Here is a 16,408-nt window from a genome sequence, read left to right as displayed (position 1 = left end):
AGAATTACAAAGTGTTTGTTGCCGTTTGCGTTGCAGCTGCAGCTGTGAACTCTGCAAAATGTCCTGCAAGGGTTTTTTTTTTTTTTTAAGAGTTAATATTTTGGGTATGGTATCTTTTTTATGAAAAGTACAAGAGTAAAGGTGCTTTTAGCATTTGCTGAAGTTAAGTTTGCCAGGGAAACTAAACGCTCAGTAGCTTGCATCTACATTAATTCACTGCAGCCTATGTGATGTCTGATGCGTCGTAGTTTATTTCAGTCTGTCTTGCAAATACATATTTGTGCTGCAATGTCATGCACAAACAAACTATTATCTGAGATCCTCAAGATCAAACCTGTGTCAAAATTGTGTCATCCTTTTGGTCCATTGGAATGCAGTAAGCCATCATGCGCCCCTATTGGAAACTAACAATATTACATGAAATTACTTATTTGGACAAAAATGGGTAAATGATGTAATTTAGTAAAAAAGATATTACAAACTACCATTTTCATGTGTTGACTTTAGAATAAAATCAACTTTACCCAAATTGCATGATTCAGTACTGTCAATAACAAGGAATTAATCATTTTTGAACAGACAACCAATGATAGTTTACATCTTTATTGAAATATAAACAGAAATACCTCAATGCGCGGCAAAGCCTCACTAAACCATCAAGTTTCACATCAACAAAGGACTAATGAAGTCATTATAGGTATGCAACATTTTGTGGCATGTTTAAAAACAGGTATTTATCCTCCAAAGTTGGGGTTGCAAAAACTAGTGAATATTAAACTCCAAGACTGTGTGGATGAAGTCACTGCATGCATTTTTTTGTAGGTTAAAGGTGCTCTGAAAATGAATGATACTAGCATACACAAGGAGAATTACTGTGAGAATTTATGAAGTCATGTGATAAAGACAGTTCTACAGTTAGATAAAGAAACAGTCCTGTTCCTGTTAGTGCTATTTGTCAAGGCCTATTACTAGCAATCCTCCATCACAATCTATTACTCTAAGTCAGCTCTAAGACGCTGACTCAAACTGCAGTGAAGCATCTTGCTGGCTGATCAGAAAATATCACATACTTTAAAATTTGTGTAGAAGCTAAATTATATATTAAAATGTGCAAATCAACATACATATACACTTACATATTTCTCTTCTTATGCATGTCCTTCAAGAAGACAGACAAATAAGACAAAAAAGGTAAAACATAAAACACAAAGAGGCCCAAATATGTGAAGAAATTTAAAGAAAAAGAAGTGACACCGAGGCAATTATTGATTTCAAAGAATGAAAAACTCAGAGAAGGTAAAAACATCAAACAGTAATTGAAACTGGATCATCCCTGCAATCTATTTAACTATGTTACATTTTTCCCCCTCATGTGGTAGCCAGAACCCTCCAGCAGCAAAGCAGATGTAAAAGAAACTTGAAGCTAAAAGCTCCTAAACTACAGCAAAAAGGAAGTCCGAATAAGTCTCCAATAAGAAGTTTAAAATGACAGCATCAAGTGGGCCTTATTTGAAGTTGTTTTGGTATAATCATAGATATGCTTCTGAATTTTTGACAACCAGAGTAAATTAGAGCATTCTAGAGCACTAGAAATTTCTTCCTACGCCAATAGCCTCACTTTCTATTGAGAGAAATCCTCTTCAATATGGAAAAGTCGGATGGTTTAAATAGTGTCAGATCTAGATTTGTTTCTGCCTTGCTGCTTTGGTGTGGGCCTAATCACGTAGTGTTTACACAAAGAAAAAAAAGGAAAAAGACACAGGTGACACTGCTTAGCCATAGAATGTGTTTCGGCCCTCTGGCTATTTCAACTGAGGGATGAACTCAGACCAGCTGATGTTCGCCATACCAAGGTCGTCATCATCCAGACCGGAAAAGCTAATATCCACCAATATCTTGCTCAGGCTGTCGTTCATGGTATCCAAAACCAGGCCCTCTGTGATTGAGCGATTGGCTGCTGTGGAACCGCCTCCCTGCAGGAGCTCTCTGGAGCAGCTACTTTTGAGGCATTCGGTGGGCGACTCTGCTGGTCCGGTCACTCTGGAGGGAGCGGATGTGAGCAGCTCTCTTGGGGAGTTAAACAGAGGCAAGTCTTTAAAGGGAGTGCTGCTGAAGCTGAAGGTGGTGTAGTCGTGTCGTGGAGTAACTGTAGGACCACCTGGTGTACGAATAGGGCTGAAGTCCAGAATATTTTGGCTTCCTTTGCCCACCGGGGTTACTTTCCAAGACTCAAGTGCAACATAAGAAGGTGGCTTGCTGGGGGTGGATGAGGTCAAATGGCTGCTACTTTTTATCGGGGTTTTGAATGAGAACTCCCTATCTGGGCTTTCCTGCTCGTGCTTGTCTTCATCCAGCTCAATATGTGGATTGTCCTGGAATGTCGAAGCATCGGAGGCTACGCCAGAGTCAAAGAAATTACTTTCGTGGCAGAGGAGAACAGGCTCTTCATTCACAGAGTGAACCAAACGTTGTTTGCGCCGTGAGCTGCTGGCTTGTCTCTTTGGAGGAGCTTTGGGGGTCTCGCATTTAATTGGAACACATACCAGCTCCTCCTTCACTTCTACCTTAAAGTCCGTATTCTTCTGAGGAGATATCATCACAGCTGGGGAATCACTTTGTGTCACCTGTCAGACATGCAAGCATTCCCATTAAAATCTTAGCGGTATGGGTGAAGTTCATACTCATCTCTAGGCACATAATGTTGTCAAGGTAAACTCTAGGGAGTTCCAAGAAATACTTGTTTTGAAAAGCAGTTTACAATTTGTATAGCTTACGAAGTAAAACAACAACAACACATTTTTAAAAAGCTGAAATATATGAGAAATTCCTTACCTTCGGTGCTATGCGGACTCTCTTTGCTGCTCGTGAATTGTTCCCCTTCTGCTGGGAGAAGGGTGGAGGAAAAGGAGTAGAAGTGGATGGCAGATAGACAGAAGGCGTGACAGGGAGCTGTATGGGCACCAAGTAGGAATCGGTTCGAGGCAGAAGAGGTTTCATCTTTCTCTCTGAACACAGAAAACACAACAACATAACATTGCACTACACATTTCCAAACTAAACAGAAATTTCTATTTGTTTGCCAACCTCTGACTTTTCTCAAGTACCAAATTTATAAAACAACTCATACATTTCTCTTAACTCACCAGAGCTAGTTGGTGTTTTTCTTGCATCTGGAAGTGTCCTCTTTTGGTGCTGTGAAAAGTAAGATGAGACATAAATTATATCAGTTAGGAGCCTTACTGTGCTGTCACCTAACAACACTTGCAACTTGGCGTTCTGTCCAAAATTTGGCCCTTGATAACTGACCCTACACCTTTACCGTTATGAGAGGAATAAAAGTTTTATGATTGTATGGATACCAGACATTAGCAGAAACAAGTGCACTTAAAGCACATCAGTCTATCAGACTGACTTCAGCCTCTCTGCTTCCCTGCTGCTCTCTTGTCTCCTCCTGCAACAAAAACAGGTGTAGCTACAATCTGTGGGTCTGAAAGTCTGGTGATGACAAATGGATTCATGAACGTTCTGATTTTTCTGGCCCTTCTCGGCTTACTGCTGCCTGAGTGTGATTTAAAGATGGCTCCTGAAGAACTAAAAATAAAATAAAAGAAAAAGAAAAAACAAGAAATGGGTAAATCAGTCTTACTTGATTAGCCAGTAAAAGCATTGGCACAGGAACAGTGGCAGTCATTGGATCACAGCCCGGCTACAGAGAGAGATGTGAAGTGAGATTAGGGGGGAAAAAGAAAACAAAAAACAACATGAGGAATCTCAAAACACTCTCAAGGTGTCAGCCATACAAAAATACAATTGAAAAACAAGGATTCAAGCAAAATCATTATATAAACACAAGGTCAAACAATAAGCATTTAACAAGCATTCTTGCAACAAAACATTAAGGCCAAGTAACACAAATGTTCCCAGATATCACCGATGTAAAAGCAATGAGTCAGCTACACTCACCTTGTACACATGATCAAGTGTGAGGCATCGATTGGCTTCAGGTCGGATAGTCCAGAAAGACAGTTTACCATCTGGCGACGTTTCACGAATGAACATGTCATGCAGAGAGAGGTTATGGCGGATGGAATTCTGCAATTATAAATGAAAAGAAAAAGTATTTGAAAACTGTTGCTTGCTGCAGAGCCGGACACATATCACACTTTCAGCAGCTCTGAAGTACCTTCCAGCCTGGTTTGGCTACATCTCTATAGTAAGGGAAATTGTCCTCAATCCACATGTAAATCTCTTTGAGGGTCATCCTCCTGTTCTTTCTGCTATTGATAGCAAACTGGATCATGGCCATGTAGGAGTATGGTGGCCTCTCTGAAATGGGTTGCTGAGGAGCTTCTGCACTGGTATGTGTATTGTGTGCCTATATGACAAAAAACAAACAAAAGTCAATAAATCTAACAGTGTAACTATTTTCTGCAATCAGACTACTATTGCTGTTATTGTAAATCACAGCTGTGACCAACTTGTCACGAAAGGGTGTTTAGGGAACATGTAGCAACATGTCTGGGGTTAGTGTTGCCTTCAGAAAAGTATGCCTGCCCCCCCCCCCCGAAAAAAAGGCAGGTAAGTGACAAGAAAAAGCACTGAACCTGAAAGGTCTGTGGTAAAGGGTTTTGGTTCTCCTTGCTGCTGAGCTGCTTTGTAGAATTTGGCTCCAAGGCACATGTGCTCATCTTACCCAACCACTGAATGTTGGTGAGGCTGTCATCCAAAGGACCGCAGTTTACATCCTTATTCACTAGCATCAGACGGAGAGGAAAAAAGCACTGAATTCCACACTTATAGATTAAGCATTATCCTAAACATTAAAAAAAAAACCTTTTACGTATATGATTTAATTTCAGTTAGAAGTTTGTCACCTGGGAAATTGCGTGTAGTTTCAGCTTTAACTTTATGTCCTTCTGTACTCTTTGTAGCAGCCCCTTTAGCAGCAGACTGAGAATCAGGTCCAAAGTCCCACTTGTTGCCACTTCCACTTCCATTCAGAAGAATGAACTTGTTTGGGCCCTGGGCACCACATTCCTTGCCTTTAGCTGTGAGGGCCCCAATAACACTTTGAAGATCTGCTTTTTCCGGAATGACAACCACCTGAGTATCAGACATGGAAGGATGGTCCATGATGCGGATACCATCAGAAAAGCTCTGAGCGGCAGCTGGTTTTGACGGTTCTTTGGAGCCTGATTCTCCAGGCTGTGAATCAGTCGCATTTTGATGAAAAGGCAGTTTTCTTCTTTTGAGAATCAGGGGTCTCCTTGGGCTCCGTCTCATGGTCAGATCATTGAAATGTGCCAAGTTCGTCAGGGGTATTCTGCACACAAAAACAAAATCACAAATGAGCCTGAACAACGAAGATTAACAGTTACAACAAGAGTAAACACTAACAGTAACGTTATATAATTGCTACGGGAATCGAGAAACTTTTGGCTACCTAACCATTTTGACAATTATTGAAACATTACCATATAACTTACATTAAAATCAGCAACTGATTTGTGTCGTTACACCTAAACAAATTCAATTTTTCCAGCGTTAGCTTTTCTTGCACCTGACGATATAAGCTAACGCTAGCGTACGCTGAGGTAGTCCGCTAAGCTACGTTAGCAAGGTGCCTAGTTCACTACACTGCTCCAACAAACGGCAAAAAACCTGACCTTCATATTACTGCGAAGTTTCAGAAGATTCCGTTTAGCTTGAGTCCAACCAGTAATGGTTCATATTCGTGTTTAAAATAACCGAAAGCATCTAAAACAGTCTTTTATTTAATGTTATTTACATGACGTCAATACGAGTCACAAGCGATTTTGAATTTTGGCGCTGTGGGTGCGGCCTCCCGTCACTTTGATCACGTGAAATTTTTGAACCAATAGCTGATAGGATAGCGATGTCACTAGAACCAATCAGAAAAGACAATGGCTACGGTAGATGGCAGTAATGCACATGTGAGGTGGTTTGTCAAGCCCCAACCTAACCAAAAAGAAGAAGGGGAAGAAGACCCGGGAAATAACAAACAAAAAGCAACAAAGAGATGAAAACAAAGCAAGCAGAGAAAAGACAATTTACACTAAACAACTAACTCTTGATATAAGTATTTATTGTATGCAAAGAAGCACATTAAGGTAAGTTTAATGTCGTCTTAGCACCCACGAGCGAGTATATTCGGTTTGGTAGTAACCGAATATAATTTTGGTTTGGTAGCAACATCTGGTTATTTGCGGACATTTGATGCCTCAATTAATCGTGTTTTTATTCCACCAGGAGTTCAGTGATGATTTATCTTAATGCCCAGAAAAGTTACAAAGACAGCAAAGCCTTCGCTGCAATTCTTGGAGCGGCCTTTGTGTGGAGCCAAACTCCAAAATGTGCCCGAAGTCCGAGCAGCACTCAACGCCAGAGATTTCTTCACAGAGGCAGAAGCACAGAGCAGCTCAGCTCTTAATTCCTGGGTAGGCTGTAATGAATACTTTTTAAAGTGGTGTGGGCTATGTTTTGCTTAAAAATTAATTCTGCACATAAACTTGATCTTCATATGCTGGAATTTCACATAATAATTTTCATATGTGACTACATGAATTATTTTGTTTACTTTGCCTTTAATATTTCAGGTTAGGCCACAATTTGACATTTCAGTTGCAACTGCACCTCCAGTGAGACGAGGGAGGAGAAAGTGTCAGTCTGCCACAAGCATCTTGGACAGCTGCAGTCAGCTGTCCAGGAAAAATAGTGTCTGCAAATTCCCCCAATTATTGTTTAAAACAGGGCCAAAAGACCAAACTCAGCAACCAAAGGGGATCTCCACGAAGAAAGCTATAGAGAGTACTCATGTGGGAAATCAGAGGCAGGAAACCTGCCGAAAGAGAAGGACAGTTTCAGCTGCACAGTGCCTACCAAAGGCACAGTTTGCCTCAGTAAGAAAAAAGAGTGCTGAAACATTCTCAGACGACACTTCATCCCACCAAAGATGTTTGGCTGAACCTGACAGACCATCTATGCAAGTGTCAGAGAGATGCAGAATTCCAGCAGTAGCTCACCCACCACTTCCCTGTGAAGAGTTTAGCACCACTGAAGTCAGCAGTGTCTGTCCACCTGCTGATGTCGACACTCCGAAAGCAATGGAGGAAAGGAACATTTCTCCGTCTACCCCCTGTGGACATTTGCTGCTGGCTCAGCCGTGTACACCTCCATGTAATGGGTCACCTGACATTTTGGTGGCTGACACGCCAGAGAGGGACTATGGAATGAAGGTGACATGGAGAAGAAGAAAGAACTTGATGGTGTTGTTAAAACAGAGGGGCCATCTCTCTGAGGCAGATGCTTTAATTCAAAGTTGATGTAGAGATTGTAAGATTTTTCTGTATTCTCATAATAGCTGCAGCTTAATTTCCTGTTTATTGGTTAATTGACTAATTGTTGCAGTTCTAAACATCATAATGCCATGTCTGACAAAGTCTGTTATGAACCCCCTCTGAACAACATTTTTATGCATGAGTTTAAAATGTAATTTTAGTAAATTATTTTAATGGGTGTGATATTAAAACGTCAAGACAGATTCTAATGATACTATCATCTATACTTTCATCTATATTAACTTTAACTGAAATATCCAAAAATTAAGAAGCACAAAATAAGTACTCAAGTTACCTGTGTGATCTAACCACTGGTCTTCTGAAGGACCATTTAAGATTGTTTTTGATGATTCTGCTGTGCAATTTAAAAACATCTTGCTTTTCTACTACATTGCGAAAGAGGCATAAAATAAATGTTTAAGAGGAAAGAGAAAGCTAAATTCTTGATTATTGAGTAACCTCTCAGGCTTCCTGTGACCCCCTACATCTGGGATTACTCTGCATTTTTATCCCTTCTTCTAGCATTCCATTTATTGAGACAACATCCCAGATTGTGATTGGCTCTTGGCAAGTCGAGACATCACACTAAGTGTTGACCCTTAAAGAGCTGTGCTGATGCATCCCTTCTGAAACGAAAGATGAGCATCATCAGGTGAAATAAGTTTTTAACAGTTACAGTGACACAACCCTTCAAAGACTTTCCCAGAAACCACTGAAAAACACTAGTTTCCATTTATGTTACATGGTAGATGCCAGACCTGTAACTTGCAGGTTTGTGAGTAGTTAGATATACCATTAATTCAGACTACCTCACAGCAGTGTTAACGTGTTCCACAAAAACATACTTTGTTGCACATTTAGTTTGCAGTAAAGTTATATTGCCATAATTGCAGTTGGGTTGGATTGGACAGGTGGAAATTTAGCTGGATGTTTCTCTTCTAAAACTTTACATTTGTGACAATTCATTACTAATTCATTCGTATACATTACTTGCATTTATGTAAACTTGTATTTATATAGGTTTTTATTTATATAAAATGAAAAATAAAACCCCTCCTACAGTCAAGGCATGCACTCCCCCTTTCTGTAGAATGTCCACCAATCAACTTCCCCCTAAGTAACTGGTAAGCCAATAGCAACCCCTGTCTTTAGTGTGCTCGGTAACTAAGGACTGAGCAACTGAGTTCTTCCCAACCACAAAAGTGCTATGCCTCCTGAGGATCTTCCTTAGCAACCGTGGACAAACATGAGTTACTACAGCATAAGGTGAGAATTAAACCTAACGCAGCTTGTACGTTGTGTCCTTACTTTTTCCCTTTGGTGAACTGGGGAATGGGGAGGTAAGCGCTGGGATTAGCGCTTTCTTTGAGGCGAAAAACTTAGCTGTCGCCCACAACTTTTATAAGAGAGAGCTGCATACAGATAGAGACTGGGCTGAGGCAACTAGCGTTAGCTTGTAACGGTAACAGGCTAGCTTTAACATTCCACAGCTGGCGTGTGAGCACAAGGAGCAGTTAACGGTGTAGTTCCCCCCCCATCTTTTTATTGTATTTATTTTTTCGTTTCGATGACTATTACTGGGCGAATGGCGAGAGAACGGTCGTTGTATTTCAGGACTTGTGATGTGCACAAACCGCACAGCAGAAAGGGGGAAAAATAACCATAAGTAGCAACCGTTTTGTTTTAATGTTACCCTTGCTTGCTTATAAATGTAGCCATACTCCCTCCTTTTCCGATGAATAAAATAGTTCGGAAACCCATAATTTGTCGCATCTCGTTTGTCTTTAGTTAAATGCCCACGTACAGTGTAATAAACACTTATTTATTTATTTATTAAAGCCGCAGACAATCCTTTTGTTATACACGAACACATCTCTTTATTTCAAATAGCATTTGCGTTAGATATTTACCTCATACATAACGCCATAGATATTTCAAATTTGGATATAGCAAGACTAGATGGATTCCAAATAGTTGTTTTGCTGTATAAAATGCTTTAGATCCTGGTACCTAAAGAGAGGTACTCAGCCACTTCAGAGCACTCACTAGGTTTAGGTGAGTGCTCTGGAAAAAAACTGTATATCATGTCTGAACATGCCTCTTCGTAGTCTCTGGTTTTATGTAAAAAGCATTCATGTCAGCGTGTGTTTATCCTCACCTCCCAAATGAGTAAATAGATAAATATCTGGATAAGTAAGCCAGTTACTGAATGCAAAACATAGATTTACAAACAGTCACACAAAATTCGCCTGGGTATAATGTACTGCCTGTAACCCCCCTCCCCATACATACACAGAGTGTAAAAACGCTGCTGTGTTAATGGAAGCTGCTTCACAGGGTTTTAAGAACTGGAGCAGAGATTCGTCCTTCATTTTTGTTGGGAGATAATTATCACAGTAGCTCACCCACCCTTTCCTGTTATAGAGCGAGTCACATTATTTGATTTAATCAGTTTGTAGATAAGTTCTGTCACCTAAGGTTTAAACTTAGTGATAGATAATTTTTATTAGTTACAGTGACATTGAAACGAGAACTTTTTTGTGTGTGTTTTGTTTTTAAATTGACTATTTTGCTGCAAACAAGTATTGACAGAGAAATGGTCTCTGCATGGTATCAGTTAGTCTTGGTCTGTTGACTTGGAATAACTCCCATTCTGAGTACTTTTTCCCCAGATGTGGAACAAGTACTGTGTTTTTGGAAATCTCAGGGCCTTTCTAACCGTGTCAGCTTAGTAATGTGAACCACTTTGAACACATTCCTGATTAGCACACCACTTGGAATGCACACTTTATCAGTGTTGAAAAGCAATGGATAAAGGGCTCCTCACAAATGCCACACAATTTAAAAAATATATATATATATATATATTATTAGTATTATTCTTTGATGCAGTGAATGCTGTGTCCTTCGTATTTCTTCAGTGACTGCTGAGTCACTTGGCAGCTTGGAGTAGTTACAAATCCCAGAGTCACCATGCAGAGCTGACACATTTGCAGAATGACAGTTTTCATAACAGCATCACCATTGTAATGTTTCAAGTGTCGATAACATGAGTGTAGCGTCATAAGTGCGAGGCTGGTGGAGTTTTGTTATTTGTCGCACTGCACAAATAGTGCCAGGCTTGTGCTTAGCAGGGATTTTCAAAGTTTTGATGACAGATTGCCTGCTTAGGGAGCTAGCACAGAAAATGCACACATCAAACCCTAGTGTAGTTACTGTGTGTGTTCAGATAATGGTGCTTTGTGTTAGTATTTGTCATTTATGTAGTGAGGTTGCTGTAATATTTCTTAAAACCAACTTTATTTGTATATTTTAGGAACCAGCGTGAGTATTTGTATCGGAAACGTAGGGGTTTTAATTTGGATAATGTCTTTAGGAAAATGTTCTATTCGTCTTTTATTGAGTCTGTTTTAACTTTTTATTCAATCTGCTTGTTTGGGTCTCTTAGCTTGAAGAACAAGAAGAGGTTGGAGCATATTGTTAAATTGTGTAGTAAAGTGGCAGGTATAAAGCTAGATGATCTGCCCTCCTGTATAGAGGCAGGGCAGCAGAATTGAAGGGAGAAAAAATTCGGGTGATAGCACACATCCTGTGTTTTCAGAGTATCAGCTGTTGACTTAAGGGAGGAGGTATTCTTTGCCTCGTTGCAGAACAAATAGATTTAAATTCTAATTTGTTTCTACCACTATTAATTTTTAAAATTCTATGATGTGATTTGTGTTTTTCTTGGCACATCTTGGCTGGCTGCAAAGCAAATTGCCCCTCGGGGATACTAAAGTTGATCTTGATCAGCCACTATCTTTGGTGTTACTGAATTCTCCTTTAGATTTCTATTCATTGTTGGATTGTCTGAATACCATTTCTTCCTCCTGTAATATCTCTGGAAATACTCTCTTGGTATTTATCTGTGCTGCTACTTCAGGAGTGATGAATGAATGAAATGTACAGTTTCCTTGTTCATAAAATCTCACTATTTTCTCTATCCCAGTGTGCACACAAACCAAAATTTCAGTGTGTAGAGGCAAAACTGCCTCAGGGCCATTTGACATGTCATCAGTTCTTCTTTAGATTGTATATTTGATGGCCTTTTTGCAGCATCTAGACATAACAGGATACTCTATTAGCTTTTACCACTTTTCCATCCATCAACTACTTTCATACAACAAACAAACAAACAAAAAACCCCATAAAAAACAAACATTTCTCAGAGGAGGACTTAGATTTCCCAGGGCTTCCTTAGTTTAGCATTAACCAACGTCTCCCAGCAGATCAGATGACTTACTCAGGATGAGGGCCGTTTACTTCCCAGGTAGCCTTTGCTGTACTTTTTTCTCCTTTTTGTCATTTATTGGTGGGTCACCTGCACTGTTTTTAATTGTGGGTTAATTCACACAAGAAATTGATCAGCCTTTTTAATTACTAAAGTTTTTTTTTTTTTTAAGGAAAAGTGAGTGCAAATTAGTACAAAGTATTGATGCAGTAATCTAACAGTTAATTCATAACTGTGTGTGAAATATATTGCAATAATAATTTGTGCTTTATGTAAAATTCTACAGGAACACTGGAACTAGCCCCACAGCACACACAGTGGGCCTCCACACATCATTTGAGAATAGCTGGTGAGCCCCTGTGTTCACACTCAGTGGACTGTGGGGTAGAGTGTTACGTATAACCTGAGGTGAAATGAAACACCTTTTCTTAGATGACATGTGAGGTCCACAAGTGTTAGCATGGGATCTTCAGCTTAAAGTTAATTATAGTTAACTTTTTTCTGAATATTTCCTGTTGGAAACTAAAGTTAGTCCTACAAAGACTCTTTTATACCTATTGTGTCTAAATTTTCTTTGTATGATTCAGTAAGATTCAGTAGCTTGTGGAAATGTGGAATCATTGAGGAGGAATGTGTTGGGATAAGGTTTGGACTTTGACTAGGCCATTGCAACACCTTGATTCTTTTCTTTGTCAGTGATTCTGTTGTAGTTTTTGTTGCTGTGCTTAAGACCATTGTTCTGTTGCAATACTCAATTTTAGACAAGCTTTAACTATCAGGCAGATGGCCTCAGATTTCACTCTAAAATATAGAGGAGCTCATGGTTAACTCAGTAACTCCAAGGTGTCCAGGTGGCAACAAAACAAGCCCAAATCATCACTGTCAGTTGGTATGACAGTTGGTATGAGGTGTTTATGCTGTGTTTTGTGTTTGGCTTTCAACAGTCGTGACACAGCGTTATGGCCAGACATCTGTGCTTTGGTCTCGTCTATTCATTGTTCCAGAAGTTTTGTGGTTTGTTCAGATGCCACTTTGCAAACCTTGGCCATGTTGCCATCTTCAATTTAGGGAAAAGAGGCTTTCTTCTGTGTAATCTGTCCAAACAGCCCATAGTTGTTTAGTCTTTTTTGTAATTATATTGGAACTTGGGATCACAGTTTCTCTGAGCTTATGGTGAAATTGCTGGGACATCCACTCCTGGAAAAATTGCAATATTGTGTTAACACACACCTGAATGCTCCAGACCAGCAAACTGCCAAAACCTCTGCTTTTATAAAGATAGTCAAACTTGCTGATGATTATTTAGCGGCAACGGTAAATGGACTTGTTCTTATATAATACTTTTCTACTGTAACTGAGCACGCAACGTGCTATATACAATTACAATATTACTGCTTCCAGTAATGCTTCCAGAAATGCATAAATTCCTTTGAAACGTTTCCTTTCCAACCTGCTACCTGCATCATATCATGTGTGCAGTTCTGCATGAGCAGTTGGGGTGATATTGAAGTTAGCACGCCATCTTAGTTGAACATTGTTATAAATCAATTGATTAAAAAAATTCTCTACAAGGATAGCGGTTAACCTCTGCAACTGCAAGAACGACTTGTGGTCCAGTTGTGATTTACTGTGGCTGTCCAGTGAATTCCAAATGGCCCAGCTGGCAGGCGTAGTCCACTCTGTTTCTCATGCATTTAGAGACTAAAGTAGCATTTTTGGTTTTTGTAATCTATACACTTTTTTGTTGTTGAATAGTACAGCACTGCAAGCAGTCAACTAAATTAATAGATATATCTGTATTTGTCATTCTTTGTTAATTATGAAGAATTAGTGCTAATGGACATGAGTTTGCTTTTTTTGTTGTTGCCTAAATAAAGTAAAACATAATTGTGAAAGAGTCAAAAGGGGACTGTGTCACTTGGCATCCCAAGGGTAGCTTATTTCCATCATTTGTTTTGACTTCAATAATTACTCCCACGGGTGAATGATTCCCCTGCTTATCATGAGTTAACGTATTTGCGAGTTTACTGCTCTCTCTCTAAGAACAAACATACACAATATATGCCTCATTTTCTGTCTGATTTTTATTTTGTCTCTCTCTTCCAAATAGCCTCAGGAAAAACAAATGTCAGCTTCTGGTCGCCTAGCAACCACATAAAGGTCCTCCCACTGTATCTGTTTTTAGATGTTGTACTCTATAGGTTTAATTTTATTCAGATAACTTTCTTAAAACTGCATATGCTTCTCAGTTCCACAATGAAAAATGTAATCTTAGAGTGATCCAGGAAGGTAGTTTGGGAATTAGTTTTGACAAGATTTGGACTATTTAAGGCTCAACATAGACTCACTGTTGCATAACTCAGATGCCAGACAGAATTGAAGTCTGGCTTCATACTATACGTCCAGTGGCCCCTCCTATGAGTCAGAGAAAATGAGCCACATGCAAGTGCTGACTTTCTCAGTAGTTAGTGAACGGTATTGTGGGAACTTAGTGATAGCAACCTTTAAAGAGTGACTTTATATCTAAAATATAATCAGGCTAAAACAACTTACCCTGGTGCTCTTTCAGACTTTCAGTTCTGTCTCTGCCTGATCTTTTGCAATACTCTGACATTCAAAACTGTCACTTCCATACCTATCCCTAGCTGGATCCTTGCGCATTGCCTCAAGTGTGAAGTCATGGTAACAGCACTAAGCCTCACAACCTCAGAGTACCTCAGCAGTGGTAGCTGTCACTCCCATGGGTGGGACATCTACTCTTTCTCAGTGACACACTAGCAGAGATCTTGGAGTCTGTAGGGTTACAAATGAGTAGAACTGAGCAGTAAGTAAGACCACGAGTGTAAATGAAGATTTTTGTTATAGATAAGAGACATTTGGACTGGCATTCCTGAAGCTGCATCCATGGACACTGTAAAGACCGAGGGATCTCAGCCTGCGTACAGTCGCTGGTCATACAGGTAGTTGCGCATAATGGCACGCGTACATGCAGTATGTTTTGATCTCAGTAGTAGAGTTTTTTTCAGAATATACATTCTTGTGTGCCCTTTAAGACTTGTGGTTTCTTTCTTTAAGCAAGACAGCTGCCTTCTGCATGAAAACAGATGCAGTTAAAGAAACTTTTGCTTTAATTCTCCTAGCAGGATAGTCTTTTTAGAAATAAGGAATTACAGAGTTGCCTGTGTTAGGATTGAGGTCAGCATTACTATGTTTCTTCAAGTCGCTGAATGACTCGATGTTCTTCTCGCTCATGTTTCTGCCACCATGTCGTTACTTATTCAGAGCATCAGGCTGTGACTGTGTGCTGTAACCAGAGTTGGTAAATTGCATGTGTGTCCAGCCCGTTTTGAGTGTGTGTGTGTGTGTGTGTCTGCTCTTGGTAGGTTAATTCAAGCACATCCATGTAAGTAAGGATGTGCTTGGAGTATTCATCCAGTTAAATGTTTCCTCTTAGCATTTTATTTCATAAATACTCATCAGTTTCTAGTCTGTTCTAAGGAGTCTACATAAACCATATTCTCAGTTTTGAGGCTGTGGTGATTGAGACTAGAGATTTAATTTGAATTTACTAATCTTTAATTCCTTTGATTTTGAAATTGATCTGAGAAGGCTGTAATCATAATACATCTGTTTAACATATGAAGTCTATTTTTGGTTCTGATCCTCTGCATTTGATGACATTTCTATTTGATGTGCTGCAGCGCTTTGCTTCTTGTTTAGTTATCATTCCAAGATTGTGTAGCTTTGAATTATCATTATTCCATTTCAAATTCGTAAGTCACGGCTCTGTGATTTTGAGTCCTGAAACCCAATTTAAGGGGATTCCTCCCTGATAGTATTCAGAGATGTTCATAATATATATAGAAAAAGTTTTGCTCTATGACAGGTAATCACTCACTGATGTGCAAAATAATCACTGGCAAAAATAATTATAGTTAGAAATTTTCAAAAGGCCATGATTATTGTTAGAGCCCAACCTGTTTGTTAGAGGGCTGATAATATCGTTCCATATTAGCTATTTGCAGATCTGTCGGTGTCTGCATTTAAAATGACTGATGAAGCATAAAGAAGAGAGAGGGAAAAAACACTCTTGAACCATGATATAAGTGTTGATGTTCCAGAGTTTGTCCACCAGAAGGCACTGTACAACTTCCCTTTTGGCAATAAATGCTTTTGGAATTTCATAAATACAAGAAACAGCTGATCCTGGAAGACTCATTCAGAGCATAAACTAAATAAATAAAAATAAATAAACAACCAAACTTACAAATATTAGGGAACTGCTTTGTGTGTCTCAAAGAAAAAAAAGGGCAATATATATTAGAAGATTGGATTTTTCGGTCGCCAAATATTGGTATTGATATCGGTCTTAACATGAGTCAGCTCTAATTATTAGCACTGATTTTAGTATTTAGTATGATTTAGTATTTAGTGTGCTGCATTTCTGCAGGTGCTTTTTCTGTTGCTCAGATATTAATATTAAATACAATCAGTCAAGTTTTTAGTGAAAAGCAAGAAGGACACAGGTAAATTATATTTAACCTTAATATGTTTATTATGCTTTATCGATCAGAGAGTCTAGTTTGACGATCTTGTAAAATGTATGAACAAAAAGTTGTATGAACCTAATATGTTTGCATGGCCAGAGAAACCGTAGCTCTCGATAACCCAGGACAACCTTGCTGTGAGGTAATAGTGCTAATATCTGAGACACCTGCTTCTATGCATGTACCAATTTTAGTTCTTCCTGATTATAAACTGGTGCAAGAGCAACTGGATG

The 16,408-nt window shown here is 39.2% G+C and overlaps 3 protein-coding genes across 6 annotated transcripts in view; 2 read left to right on the top strand and 1 right to left on the bottom strand.

Annotated features, from left to right (window-relative positions):
* Nucleotides 1-587: 587 nt before the first annotated feature.
* On the bottom strand, nt 588-5,844 carry foxm1 (forkhead box M1). Of its 3 annotated transcripts, none has more exons than XM_019346879.2 (9): nt 5,667-5,844; nt 4,875-5,323; nt 4,605-4,753; nt 4,184-4,375; nt 3,964-4,092; nt 3,647-3,706; nt 3,144-3,192; nt 2,833-3,005; nt 588-2,624 (listed from the first exon to the last, which is right to left on the bottom strand). In XM_019346879.2, exons 2-9 carry the CDS (start codon nt 5,281-5,283, stop codon nt 1,803-1,805), a joined length of 1,983 nt encoding a protein of 660 aa, XP_019202424.1. In that variant the 5' UTR covers nt 5,284-5,323; nt 5,667-5,844; the 3' UTR covers nt 588-1,802. The 3 variants fall into 3 exon arrangements, with proteins under 3 accessions (XP_019202424.1, XP_019202425.1, XP_019202426.1); XM_019346880.2 differs by lacking the exon at nt 5,667-5,844 and adding an exon at nt 5,487-5,649; XM_019346881.2 differs by lacking the exon at nt 3,647-3,706.
* A 126-nt stretch (nt 5,845-5,970) lies between these two features.
* On the top strand, nt 5,971-7,792 carry rhno1 (RAD9-HUS1-RAD1 interacting nuclear orphan 1). The gene is made up of 3 exons (XM_005456647.4): nt 5,971-6,131; nt 6,271-6,458; nt 6,618-7,792. The coding sequence occupies exons 2-3, from the start codon at nt 6,294-6,296 to the stop codon at nt 7,341-7,343; spliced, it is 891 nt and encodes a 296-aa protein (XP_005456704.1). The 5' UTR covers nt 5,971-6,131; nt 6,271-6,293; the 3' UTR covers nt 7,344-7,792.
* A 713-nt stretch (nt 7,793-8,505) lies between these two features.
* Nucleotides 8,506-16,408, top strand: part of tulp3 (TUB like protein 3) — a 26,351-nt gene continuing 18,448 nt past the window's right edge. The window contains exons 1-2 of one of the 2 annotated variants that reach the window (XM_005456648.4): nt 8,513-8,624; nt 14,494-14,588. In XM_005456648.4, the coding sequence (XP_005456705.1) occupies nt 14,533-14,588 (56 nt within the window). In that variant the 5' untranslated portion in view covers nt 8,513-8,624; nt 14,494-14,532. Of the gene's footprint in view, nt 8,625-14,493; nt 14,589-16,408 lie in introns of both variants that reach the window. The other variant, XM_003452025.5, reaches the window with a different exon arrangement.

The sequence above is a fragment of the Oreochromis niloticus genome, linkage group LG17 (assembly GCF_001858045.2).
Source record: "Oreochromis niloticus isolate F11D_XX linkage group LG17, O_niloticus_UMD_NMBU, whole genome shotgun sequence".
NCBI lineage: Eukaryota > Metazoa > Chordata > Actinopteri > Cichliformes > Cichlidae > Oreochromis > Oreochromis niloticus.
The sequence above is the reverse complement of the archived record's forward strand: the minus strand, read 5'-3'. Positions and strand labels throughout refer to the sequence as shown.

Coding starts and splice junctions, on each gene's coding strand:
- foxm1 (XM_019346879.2), bottom strand. CDS start 5,283: ATGAGACGGAGCCCAAGGAGACCCCTGATTCTCAAAAGAAGAAAACTG. Junction 4,754..4,874: donor AACTACACGCAATTTCCCAG/GTGACAAACTTC, acceptor GTCTGATGCTAG/TGAATAAGGATGTAAACTGC. Junction 3,006..3,143: donor AAAAACACCAACTAGCTCTG/GTGAGTTAAGAG, acceptor TTCTGTGTTCAG/AGAGAAAGATGAAACCTCTT.
- rhno1 (XM_005456647.4), top strand. CDS start 6,294: ATGCCCAGAAAAGTTACAAAGACAGCAAAGCCTTCGCTGCAATTCTTG. Junction 6,459..6,617: donor GCTCAGCTCTTAATTCCTGG/GTAGGCTGTAAT, acceptor TTAATATTTCAG/GTTAGGCCACAATTTGACAT.